This window comes from Clupea harengus, chromosome 14 (assembly GCF_900700415.2).
Source record: "Clupea harengus chromosome 14, Ch_v2.0.2, whole genome shotgun sequence".
In the NCBI taxonomy this organism is placed as follows: domain Eukaryota; kingdom Metazoa; phylum Chordata; class Actinopteri; order Clupeiformes; family Clupeidae; genus Clupea; species Clupea harengus.
Window position 1 is genome coordinate 6,685,913 of NC_045165.1, and position 12,294 is coordinate 6,698,206.

At 43.7% G+C, this 12,294-nt stretch overlaps 1 protein-coding gene across 2 annotated transcripts in view; it reads right to left on the reverse strand.

Moving 5' to 3' along the window:
- Positions 1–412: 412 nt before the first annotated feature.
- The window catches only part of gabrb1 (gamma-aminobutyric acid type A receptor subunit beta1), a 41,567-nt gene continuing 29,685 nt past the window's right edge, over positions 413–12,294 (reverse strand). For both annotated transcript variants that reach the window (XM_012833003.3, XM_031580322.2), the window contains 5 exons: positions 11,708–11,790; positions 7,333–7,467; positions 6,517–6,669; positions 5,834–6,087; positions 413–1,299 (listed from right to left, as the gene is read on the reverse strand). In XM_012833003.3, coding sequence (XP_012688457.1) covers positions 949–1,299; positions 5,834–6,087; positions 6,517–6,669; positions 7,333–7,467; positions 11,708–11,790 — 976 coding nt within the window. In that variant the 3' untranslated portion in view covers positions 413–948. The remainder of the gene's footprint in view (positions 1,300–5,833; positions 6,088–6,516; positions 6,670–7,332; positions 7,468–11,707; positions 11,791–12,294) is intronic.

Here is a 12,294-nt window from a genome sequence, read left to right on the forward strand (position 1 = left end):
AACTCAGAAGCAGGACGTGGTTTTAAACAGACACCAGCTCGTGTCTGACCCTGGAGATGACTGACAAATTTCACGGGATGCAGCAACACAAAAAAACATTCCTTTTTTTCTCGGATTTTGCTCAGGGCTTATTTTTTTTCTCCCTTTTTTTTAAAGTCTGGGTTAGTTGTTGGCATGCAGAAAGTGTGTGTGTGTGTGTGTGTGTGTCTGTCTGTGTGTGTGTGTGTGTGTGAGTGTGTGTGTGTGTGTGTGTGTGTGTGTGTCTGTCTGTGTGTGTGTGTGTGTGAGTGTGAGTGTGTGTGTGTGTGTGTGTGTGTGTGTGTGTGTGTGTGTGTGTGTGTGTGTGTATGCTCAGGTGTGTGTATCTGAGTGTGTGTGTATGTGTGTATGTATGGGTGTCTGCTTCTGTGTGTGTGTGTTTGTGTGTGTGTGTGTGTGTGTGTGTGTGTGTGTGTCTGTGTGTGTGTGTGTCTAAGTGGATGAGCATGAGTCTCCCTGTAGGGGGGGGGAAGCCATTGCGTGATGAAGATCAGTCTCTGCGATCCGTGTTTGGCACAAATGCAGGTGCTGAGTCGAGTTGTGTCTTAATTCTCTGGACTAATGTTAACTAGACTATCTCTATGAATGAACAGAGTAAAAGCCAAGATAAAGATAAATTATTAATAAATTACATTTCTTTTTAAACATTTGTTCTTCTCTTTTAAATTATAATTTTCTTTTTGTCATTTATATATATATATATATATATATTTATATAGGTATTTATATTTTTATATATTCAACTGTATGTACACTGAAAACAACCTTCTTCCTGTTTTGGGACTTGTTCCTTCCTCCTCCGAGTAAGTCACAATTAAATGATGGCCAACACGCAGCAACTCCTATGCCAGACAGACATGGCGAGTAGAGCCCAGAGTGGCCAACAGGAGCAGGGGTGGGGGCCTCTACTTAACCAGCGTAGTATAGCCAGTAGACCAGGTTGAAGAAGCTGAAGAAGCACGGGAAGATGACGCGCGACCACTTGTCAATGGCGTTGACGTCCGTCAGGTCGGGGATCTTCACCTTGAGCTGCGAAGCCCGGCGCCTCAGGCGGCTCTTCTTGGGCCCGATCGGCCGCTCCAGCGACGGCGTGGGCCGGCCGTAGAGGTCGCGGCCCGTCATCGGCTTGCGGTACTGGATGCTGGCGCTGTCGTAGGAGAACATGGTGTTGGTGCCTCCCAGGCCACCCAGCATCTCCACCCCAGTCATCTCGTTCCTCAGGTCCATGTTGGCCAGGTGGATGTTCCCATGAGCGTCGACCTGATCGAGATACGAAAGAGAGAGAGAGAGAGAGAGAGAGAGAGAGAGAGGGATATAGAGGAAGAGAGATGAAGAGAAGAAAATGAGGGAGTCAGGAGAAAAGCAACAGATCACAATGACAGTGGGGATACACCAACATGTCATACATACCCAGTGATAATAGCGAAAGGAGACACCTACATGTCATACATACCCAGTGAGAATAGCGAAAGGACGTAAACCCTATTTTGTACCTAGTACAGACACAAGAGGAGGGGGAATAGCCATCAATTCAAAGAATATTTTCAGTGCAAACAGTCATCATTTGGTGATATCACTTGATCACCTACATTTGATCACACACATATGAACACTTATATGCTCGTATAAAGTGTTCTCATTAGGTGTTCTCATTAAGTTGCTTAAGTTTTTCTTGATGAGCTAGGCAAACTGTTGTCGGATTTGGGTTGTTTTATTATATCAGGGGATTTCATCTTGCTTGTAGATAATCCAGAAGATAGTTATGCTCAGGAACTTAATGCACTACCTCCTCCATAACACAGCATGTACAGGACCCAACTCACCCTCTTGGTTATACCCTTGACCTTGTAATCACAAAGGGTCTCAATATCTCTACAACTGTCAAGGACTTGGCCTTATCTGATCAACTCTGTGTGTTCTTTGATGTGTCTACATCCCCACACATTCTGATCTATGACTGTAGAAAAGAGTCATAAATGATCACACAAGAGCTCTCTTTTAGCAGGCACTTTCAAGGACCTCGAGTCAACTGTCAGACTCTGTCGACGATTTGCTGAAACGGTTTAATTCAAATAAATATTATGGATGACATTTAAGACAGACAGCATCACGAAAAAAACAAAACAACTGTTAAACTCATAAAAAGTGAGTGTAGGAAGACTGAAAGAAAATGGTGCCAATGCAAACTTCAGATCCACTATCAAATCCATAAAGAGATGCTTCACACATATAATGCTGAAATATGCAAAGCAAGACGGTCTTTCTTCTCTAATAGTAGACATATAAACAATACTTGCATGCTAATCGCAACAGTCGAGAAGTTAACTAAGCCCCCTTCACAGTCGAGAAGTTAACTAAGCCCCCTTCACAGTCGATAAGTTAACTAAGCCCCCTTCACAGTCGAGAAGTTAACTAAGCCCCCTTCACAGTCGAGAAATTAACTAACCCCCCTTCACAGTCGAGAAGTTAACTAACCCCCCTTCACAGTCGAGAAATTAACTAACCCCTTCACAGTCGAGAAGTTAACTAACCCCCTTCACAGTCGAGAAGTTAACTAACCCCCCTTCACAGTTGAGAAGTTAACTAACCCCCCTTCACAGTCGAGAAGTTAACTAACACCCCTTCACAGTCGAGATGTTAACTAACCCCCCTTCACAGTCGAGAAGTTAACTAACCCCCCTTCACAGTCGAGAAGTTAACTAACACCCCTTCACAGTCGAGAAGTTAACTAACCCCCCTTCACAGTCGAGAAGTTAACTAACACCCCTTCACAGTTGGCACCTGAACTTCTCCCTGCTAATAAGTGCAGTGAGTTTGAGTCTTATTGCAAAGGTAAAATTGATCAAATCAGGCAGAACATATCCTCTCAATTAGTAAGAGGTGCTTCTATAGTAAACAATTACTGGCCCATATCCAATCTTCCATTTGTTGGCAAAATCATTGAAAAAGTACTTTATAATCAACTAACCGCCTTCAAATTCTATTTTTATAACTTTCTGTCAGATTTCCATGCTAAGCACGCCACAGTACTGAAACAGCTGTCATTAACATCAGTCCTAGTGTTATTGGACCTTAGTGCAGCCTTTGACACTGCTGATCATAATATATTACTACACAAACATTGGGTTTCATCATACTTACAAGACAGGAGCTTTGTGTTGCCATTGGAAACTATATCTCAACAAACAACATCCTTGACCCGTGGTGTCCCCCAGGGGTTAATCTTGGGGCCTTTATTATTCAAACTTTATAGACTCCCACTTGGACAATTAATAAAGACAATTCCATTGCTTATCATAGCTATGCTGACTATGGTCCCCTAGAATCTCTTTGTCAGTGCATTAACCAAATTAACAGCTGGATGTCTCAAAATCCTTCGGCGGAATAAGAACAAAACTGAAATAATCTTTTTGGGGAAAAATGAGGCGGGATTTAGGATTGTTACTCATCTTGACACAAAATAACTCAAAGTGGACACTGTTAAAAACCTTGGTATCTTAATTGATTGAGAACTCAATTCAAATAACCATGTGAAAGCAATAATTAAATCAGCTTTTTACCATCTCAAAAACACAGCCACATTAATCCAATTCTTAAAACTTCACACTTCAAGTAAGTCAAAGACGATTAAGCACTGCTGCTTGTTTATAAATCACTAAATGGGACAGGACCAAATTAGCTCTCTTATTGTTTCAGCAGTACACATCTGTTAGACCTCTCAGATTACTGGAGAGAAATCTGTTGGTACTACCTGCTGTCAGAACTAAACATGGTGAAGCAGCCTTTAGCTGTTATACTGCTCAGCTCTGGAACCAACTTCCTGATGACATCAAAGGTGCTCCAACTGTAGCCAGTTTCACATCTAGACTTAAGACTAAACTGTTCTCTGATACTTTGATTGAATGCACTTTTTATTTCTTAACTTTATTATAAATGTATTTGTTCAATGTTCTTTTAGCTTTATTTTTAATCTTGTATTTTTCTATGTTCTCTATAACTGTTATAATGTACTTTATCTTTCTTAATCTCTTATTTTTTATCTTCTTTCATCTGCTTATTTGAAAAGCACTTTGAATGACTAATGTGTGAGAGCTGTGCTATATACTAAATAAACTTAACTTGCCGATTTTTTCCATCTGACCTGGGCCCATATCTATGTGGAAATGCATCCAGTTTAGACTAATGGGATCTATTGGGACCTCTTGTTAAAACATGGTCAAAATGTAGTGATACACTGTAATCGAAAGACATACATCTTAAGCCATATTCAGACAGGATTAGTTATATATTGGAAGGCAAGTGAAGTCACTGGATCTCATCCAATTTCATCCAATGTCACTAACTTACTTAAACTAATTTAAACTTTGTATATGTTCTGCGGAATTCGTAATACCCTGCATAAATAATCCCAGGCAATGAAGCATCTCATGAGAATAGACATGTTGGTAAATACTTCATTAGGAGTGGTAGGGGAGTGCTAATGGCTATTTTCTCTAGTGTGACACCAGCGGTCCCATTAGTGCTCAGATTAAAATAAATAGATACAAAATTGAAAGCCCATACCGCTGTGCTGGGTGCGCCTAAAATGGGCATGTCCGCACTATTCAGACTAAAATGTGAAAATAAACGTCATAATGCATGAGCACCCATTTCGACCATGTCTAAATAACATTAAGTCCACCTTACGCTTACATTTGACAGGATCACGCATGAAGACCAATAAACTATGCAAAAAAAAATCTGATTTCCTGTCTGTGCAAGATGCTAAGAACCAATTAGGCACAGAAGAAAACCGCCAGACAGCTTGGGTGCAATCTCATCCCTTTTGGAAATGCAAGCATCGGAAATACAAGCTCATGTTTTTGCATAAGTAAGTAAGTTTAAAGTCACTATCACATGACTTCCACATGAAAAATTCAGTACAGAAGTCTGCAGTCTGTGATAACAATTCCGATGGCTTTTGAACCTCCAGTAACGTGTGGCCGAGGGCGGCACTATCATGAAAACCAAATTCATGAATAGTAAACCTTGAGTTTAGTTCATGCATAATAGTCACAATTTAGCACAGTTTATTTAAAGTTAGTTGCCTGTCTGAAAACTGCCTACCTGAGAAAAACTAATCAGCACATAAAAAATGTATCCATGACACAAATGTTCACTGACACTGGCAAACGCTGGAGAAGTTGATACTATATGCAGCGGGGGTTACAGCATGTCTGGAGTTGGCTGATGCTGTTGGAAGAGATTCAAAGTGCCCAATTACAGGCACACATTTTTTTTAGGAGCCTTGTAAGATTGTAGATTTTAAGTTTCGGGTTGAGGAGATAGAAGTTAAACCCCTGGGGAACAACTGTGTTTCTGGGGGGGTAAAAATGTAGGGCCGTATGTGCAAAGGGTGTTTTTCTCTTAGTTTGCTTAGTTGGCTAATCGCATGTTGATCAAGTGCGACTAATTAAGCCCTTATTTACGACGGGTGATCATCCAAGAGGCGTTCAAATGTTAGTCACCTGGGACTAAATGACAATGGAAAGATTTAGACATCCGTGGGGGCTTGTTTCATGGGTGTCTAATGCAGTTGGCAAAATGAACGCACTGCGTACACTTGAGTTTGCTCAAGACGAGATACAAGAACAAGAATGAATTAATTAATATTAATAAATCAAATCAAATCAACTTTATTTATATGGCGCATTTCATACCAGGAGGTAACACAATGCGCCTCACAGAACTTCTACATTTCTATATTAAACTTCCAACACCGTACGTGGTTTTGTGTGTGTGTGTGTTTCCCCACCTGGACTTTGTTGGCGTCCATGCGCTGCTGCTTCTCGTTGGTGCTCTTGGCCAAGTTCTCGGCCTTCTTCTTCTGCAGGTGCGGGCCTCGGCCGAAGAAGATGTAGTTGACGAAGGCGTACTCCAGCAGCGCCAGGAACACGAACACGAAGCAGCCCATCAGGTAGATGTCGATGGCCTTCACGTACGGGATCTTGGGCAGTGTCTCGCGCAAATGGGTGTTGATGGTGGTCATAGTCAGCACAGTAGTGATCCCTATGGAGGACAGGAGGAGAGTGTGAGAGGAACAGCTGTGAGGCAGTGTGTGCTGAGACAGAGAGGGGGGGGGGGAGATAGACAGAGTGAGACAGAGAGAGGGGGCGAGAGAGAGAGGAAGAGAGAAAGAGAGTGAGACAGAGAGAGGGGGGAGAGACAGAGAGAAAGAGAAAGAGACAGAGTGAGAAAGAGCGAGAGACACAGACAGAAAGAGAGACTGATGGTGATTAGCGGGAGAAGAAGATCAAACTGTTCTTGAGGTAAATTATGTAATGCTTATTAAATGACGTCAGAGAAATTCTTCAGCGAGGAACTGACAGTAAGAAAAATGCATCCCTCACTGACTCACACAAGCAGAGAGCTAAGCGAGAGTAACTGTTGAGTGGCAATGACTCTCCCCACCACACACACACACACACACACACCCACCTAAAGCCACTCGAGCAGCTGAGGCGTCGTAGTTGATCCAGAAGGAGACCCAGGACAGGATGGTGATCAGGGTGGAGGGCATGTAAGTCTGCAGGATGAAGTAGCCGATGTTCCTCTTCAGCTTAAAACTCAGAGACAAACGGGGGTATGAGCCTGCAACACACACCCCATACACACACACGGACACACACACACACATGAACGAACAGATACACACACACAAAGGAAGGAAATTAATTAATTACTTGTTTCTATTTTTGGAGGCTAAAATGCAAAACATCTGTTCTGTGTAATCTGTCCAGGACTTTTGATACAAGTAGATACATCCCCATACACACACTCACACCACAGGTCACACACACACACACACACACACACACACACACACACACACACACACACACACACACACACACACACACACACACACACACACACACACACACACACACACACACACACACACACACACACACACACACAAACATACACACACACTACAGGTCATCAAATGTCCCCACTGACCTCATCATAATCATTTCAGCTCTTATTGTGTGTCCATCTCCCCACTTTTCACCTATGACCTCAGATGACGTACTACACTACTCAAAGCATTTAAATCACTCCCAAAATGGTATTTCACTATATTACTAAAAGCATTCACAGCATTCCCAGATGGACAGTTTTGCAATTATGTTGACTGGCATATGACAGTATTCCCACAATAGTTGGATTCCAACTAAAATCCCTTTTGGTGCAAATCTGCCACATTTACCAACAATTGAAACCACCAGGGTCTCCTTTCACAGGACGTACCTGTGGCAAACACGGCTTTCTTCGAAATTGTTTGGTAGTCGATGATGGAGAACTGAGGCAGCTCGATGTTGCTCACGCCCCTCACCGATTTGCCAGCCTGCCAGTAAAACTCGATGTCGTCCGTGGTGTAGCCGTCTGCAAGCCAGAGGAATAGATCATCATGAAGCATGACATCATCATTTTAACACAATGGCATAGGGTCAGCGGTTGGGTTACGCCAAGCACACATCACCACAATTTAAGAGCAGAGGAATGGCGGGGTGGTGGGGGTTAAGAGGATGGACGAGGAAGAGGAGGAGGAGGAGGAGAAGGGGTGGGGAGCACCGAAAGCAGGCGATAGAGACAGAGAAAGAAAAGTAATGAGAGAGAGATAGCGCAAGAGGGGGGAAAGATGTGATTTGTCTTTTCTGTGATTGTTAGGGGCAGAGCGGGCCGTGAGAGTTGGAGCAGGTCTCGCAGTAATTAACCAGGCTGACTGTCTCTCTGCGTCCCCACGGACAGACTGCTTATCTACAGGCCTCTTCAGCGGCTCCAACTATTAGCACTTTATTAGCAAATACGCTCCCGGCCCTTCCCAACCATGAGAAAATATCAGCCCAACGTCCTCTGTGGACAGAGGGCAAGTGGAGGCAAGTGGCCAATCCGAGTAGAGAAAACGTTTAGAGAGGGACAAATTACAACACAGTACGGGACACGTCCATTTGTTACACCGCGCAGCCCAACCAGACCTCCAATAGCAACCATGGACAATTCAATCAAATCATTGTACAGGTTCACAATGATTTCTGTACTGCAGTGGTGGAGATCACATGTTCCAAAGAACTTTCCACATATGTGATCTCATTGACGTAAGAAGTGGTGTGCATATTGCGGTTCATGGTATCATTTGTGTTTGGTCAGCCCTGTGTGTGTGTGTGTGTGTGTGTGTGTGTGTGTGTATGTGTGTGCGTGACCCCAGTCTGGTGATGTGTGTTTTGCTCGCTGACACGACAGGAACATCTGATAACTACAGATGTGTGTTCAGCAGAGCGAATACCCAATTACTAACACTGTCTGTCACTCCAGCGGAGTGGGAGAGAGACAGAGAGAGAGAGAGAGAGAGAGAGAGAGAGAGAGAGAGAAAGAGAGAGAGAGGGAAAGAAAGAGAGAGAGAGAGAGAGAGTGTGCGCGTGTGTGTGAGAGAGAGAGAGACAGAGAGAGAGAGTGTGCGCGTGTGTGTGAGAGAGAGAGAGAGAAAGAGAGAGAGAGCGAAACACAGTTGTTGGATGAGAAAGATGGGTTGACAGATAGACAAAGATATTGAGAGAGAGAAACCCAGTTTAATGGCACAGGATGCTACACCAAATGCTAACGACAAACAGTAATGTTGCTACACTATCCTTACATGTCAGGACCACATGCTTGAGGTTTCAGCACGCCACTGCCACGGATAAATCTCCTACCTAATGCTACAAACCTGCTAACATGGCGTGCTAATCTCACAGCACGAGCAGGAACAGATGGAAACGTTGGCAAAAGTGTGAAGATTTGATTGAAATTGAGGGCGTGCCAGGAGAGCGCTCCTAACCTGACCCGTGCCAAAAAAAATCCGGAGGCTTCTCAGGCCCGGCACATGAAATCTATGATACTTTTTTTTGGATGTATGGATGGACGGACTACGAAACTTTGGAAAACAAGAGCATGCTCTCCGGGGACAGTTCTCAAAGTAAATACAAAACCAACAGTTACGTCAAACAGTATGTTAACACCAGCACACGCAAGCCGTGAACTTGTTTTGTCACTTATCACTTTTGAGGGCAGCGCTACGCAGACTAAAACTGAAATGGCTTTCAAAAAAAGATCTATGCGAGTAAAAATGTTTAAAGGTAATTCCACTGACCTGTTCGGGTAGCTCATAGAAAAACACATGTCTATGTATTTCAGTAGAAAATATAAAGTGAAAGCATAGCAAAACCTGAACAGCAAGCCACTGAGAAACTATGGAGGACTGTGTTAATAGGTAGTTAATGAGCACTGTGTGCATTTGAACTTCTCATGTTGGTTGGAGCTAATGTTTCATGTTAGAGCACAACATTCTGGCAGCTTCATACTAGGGCCGGTTGGCTTGTTTTGTTTAATGAAAGGATTCACTGAATCTTTATTAACTTGGATGAGGTCAAATGAGAGGAAGAAGAGCCAGCACAGAGGTCAGAGGTCAAAAGACAGAGAAAAGGAGGTGTAGATTTAAGAGGGGGAAGAAAGAACAGGTAAAGAGTGAAGCCGAACGCCTACAAATGGAACAGAAGGCGGTGGATTATATAGCAGTGAAGGAGATAACGCAACACAACTCACCCAGACGATGAAGAAATGGAAAGAAACATAAACAGAAATGGTAAACTGAAATGGAAAGAAACATAAACAGAAATGGTAAACTGAAATGGAAAGAACATAAACAGAAATGGTAAACTGAAATGGAAAGAAACATAAACAGAAATGGTAAACTGAAATGGAAAGAACATAAACAGAAATGGTAAACTGAAATGGAAAGAAAAATAAGGACACCTAATGTACATGCATGGTGATGCAATGCAATGTTAACTGTAAGGACGGCATGGCTAAAGCGTGAGCCTTCACTGCACTGCTGGTTTTACTGATGAAATGCATACAGTATACGGAACCAACTTGTATTCCTCTAATTTGAACCCTGGAAGATACGCCCTCATGTTAGCTGGAAGTCTACACGAATGCGAGACAATTAAGGTCCCCAAAGAAAAGGCAATGATGCTTCAGCCTCGCCTGCACACTGAGCCAGCTTATTTCACTCATTATTTCTACCTCCTGGTTGAAGAGCTGTGCTAATTAGCAAAAACAGATGGTGTACACAAAAGACAAGGAAGAGCCTCTCTCTCTCTTTTCGGAACGCAAAAGGTTCCACCTCTGGGTCAGCGGCCCGGGTGTTTTCTTAGCGAGGGGAACCTGAGGAAGGTCCTCGTCAAAAGGCACAGGATAGGGATGTCTTCTAGAGCTTTCGACTGTTTAGCAAAAAAAAGAAAAAGTCACCGATAGGCAGAAAAAGCGCTGAGATGGTCATAGAGGGGCTGCCTCAGACATACGTAGGCCTGATTCTAAAATACTCACACAAACCAGACAAGCATAGGGAAGGAAAAACGTCAGACGTGAACAGTGGTGACGACTGAATCTGAAACTGCGACACTATTGTCACTATTGTCCTTTTTTCAACTAGTTTTTCAAAACTACTGAGCAACAACTCTCCTGTTTTCCTGAGCTTCTCTTGAAAAACTTTTCTATTCTCTCATTCTGGATTTTGTCTAGTTGATAAAATAAAATGATTCATGCGCAAGGATTTGAGGAGCCAGACACCTTTTTTTTTTTTCAAACTATGGGAATAATATTTTTTTTTTGTGCCGAATCACTGGCTATAATTGGTATCCAAAAGGGCTGTTCTAAAGGGACGGAGAGCAAGGGGAGTTTTCAGAGGGTGTACCTGGGGTGAATGTTCTTTGGAGAGAGAGTGCGCCGGGAGACTGGCCATCTGAACAGCGTGTGTATGCGTGAGGAATGTGAGATGAAGCAGTCGGCGTCTCGCTAAGGCCAGCGCTGCATTAGAGCGCTGCGAAAGTGCTGAAGTTTGTCTTTCTAATCTGCACCGCCTCTCTCTTTCTGAGGTGAGAGCGAGGCCCTGGGGACCTTGCACTAACCTCCAACCTCCATCGCTAACGCGCACCAACGCTAACGCGCAGGTTTCAGTGCTCACGCAGCACACTCATCAATACACACACACACACACACACACACGTTCTCTCTCTCTCTCTCTCTCTCTCTCTGTCACACACACACACATACAAACCCACTCAAACACAAACACAGGCATACATACACTTGCGGTGACACACAGGTGTACACAAATACAGTCAGTAAATCGACTTACCAAGACGCAATGAAGAAAGGCGAGAAGGCAAGCAAATGTGACGGCAGACTGTGTGGCTGCATACACTGATGTGACATGAATATTGATTCATATTTTGTGTGTGTGTGTGTGTGTGCGTGTGTGAGAGAGCGAGGGAGACTAGGATTTAGGATTTTCCAGACCAACAGCCCTAAGAAGCATTAGAGATGCCCCACCAATCATATCGCTATGGTTATCACGAAGTAGGTGACCTTGCACAAACCCCCTCTGTGCCAAGCCTTGTTAGAACGCTCAATTAACCTTCAATTAACCCCCAATTAACTCCTTATTAATGCAATCACATCTCATTCTCCACGTGACACATCCTCATGACACATCCTCAGCAACCTTTCAGCTTTGAAGCATCAGACCACCCCCCCCCCCCCCCTTCGTCCCATGATGTCATCAAAGTGCGACGGGCGAACTCACAGCTCTCAATCTCCAAGGTGCAGTTCTGTTCGTCCAGGGGGTATCTGCGCAGGTCCATCATACAGGCGGCAGTGGTGGTGATCCTGTAAGAAACAGAGACAAATCACATCAATCTAACTGCGCTCCATCGAAAAAAACAAATGCTAACCAATTAACACAGCATTAGTGACCACTTAGCTAATAACACAACAAATTAGCACTGGTACAATTCAATTACCTATCGATTGATTACCAATTACCCTCGTCTGATAGATCACAAGAGCAGGGTGAATGTAGCAAAACAGCATCATTTAGCATGGGGCTACTGATCAGGTCTCAAATCCATTTAATACATTGTTCAAATGGGCTCCAGATATTAAGGCCACGGCCTCGCATGGGTCCAGAGTACCCACACGTGACAGCTGGCTAGAGGCTGATCAGCTGCATCATGCAGTAAAACTGAAAACGACCCCCACCACCACACACTGTCAAGCCTAAGAATCTGGAACCAATCTTCTTTCACTCCTATGGAGGGATGGAGAGAGAGAGCGAGAGAGCGAGAGAGAGAGGTTTGTGGAGGGAGGGGGTACTCAGAAAGCCGTAGTTCT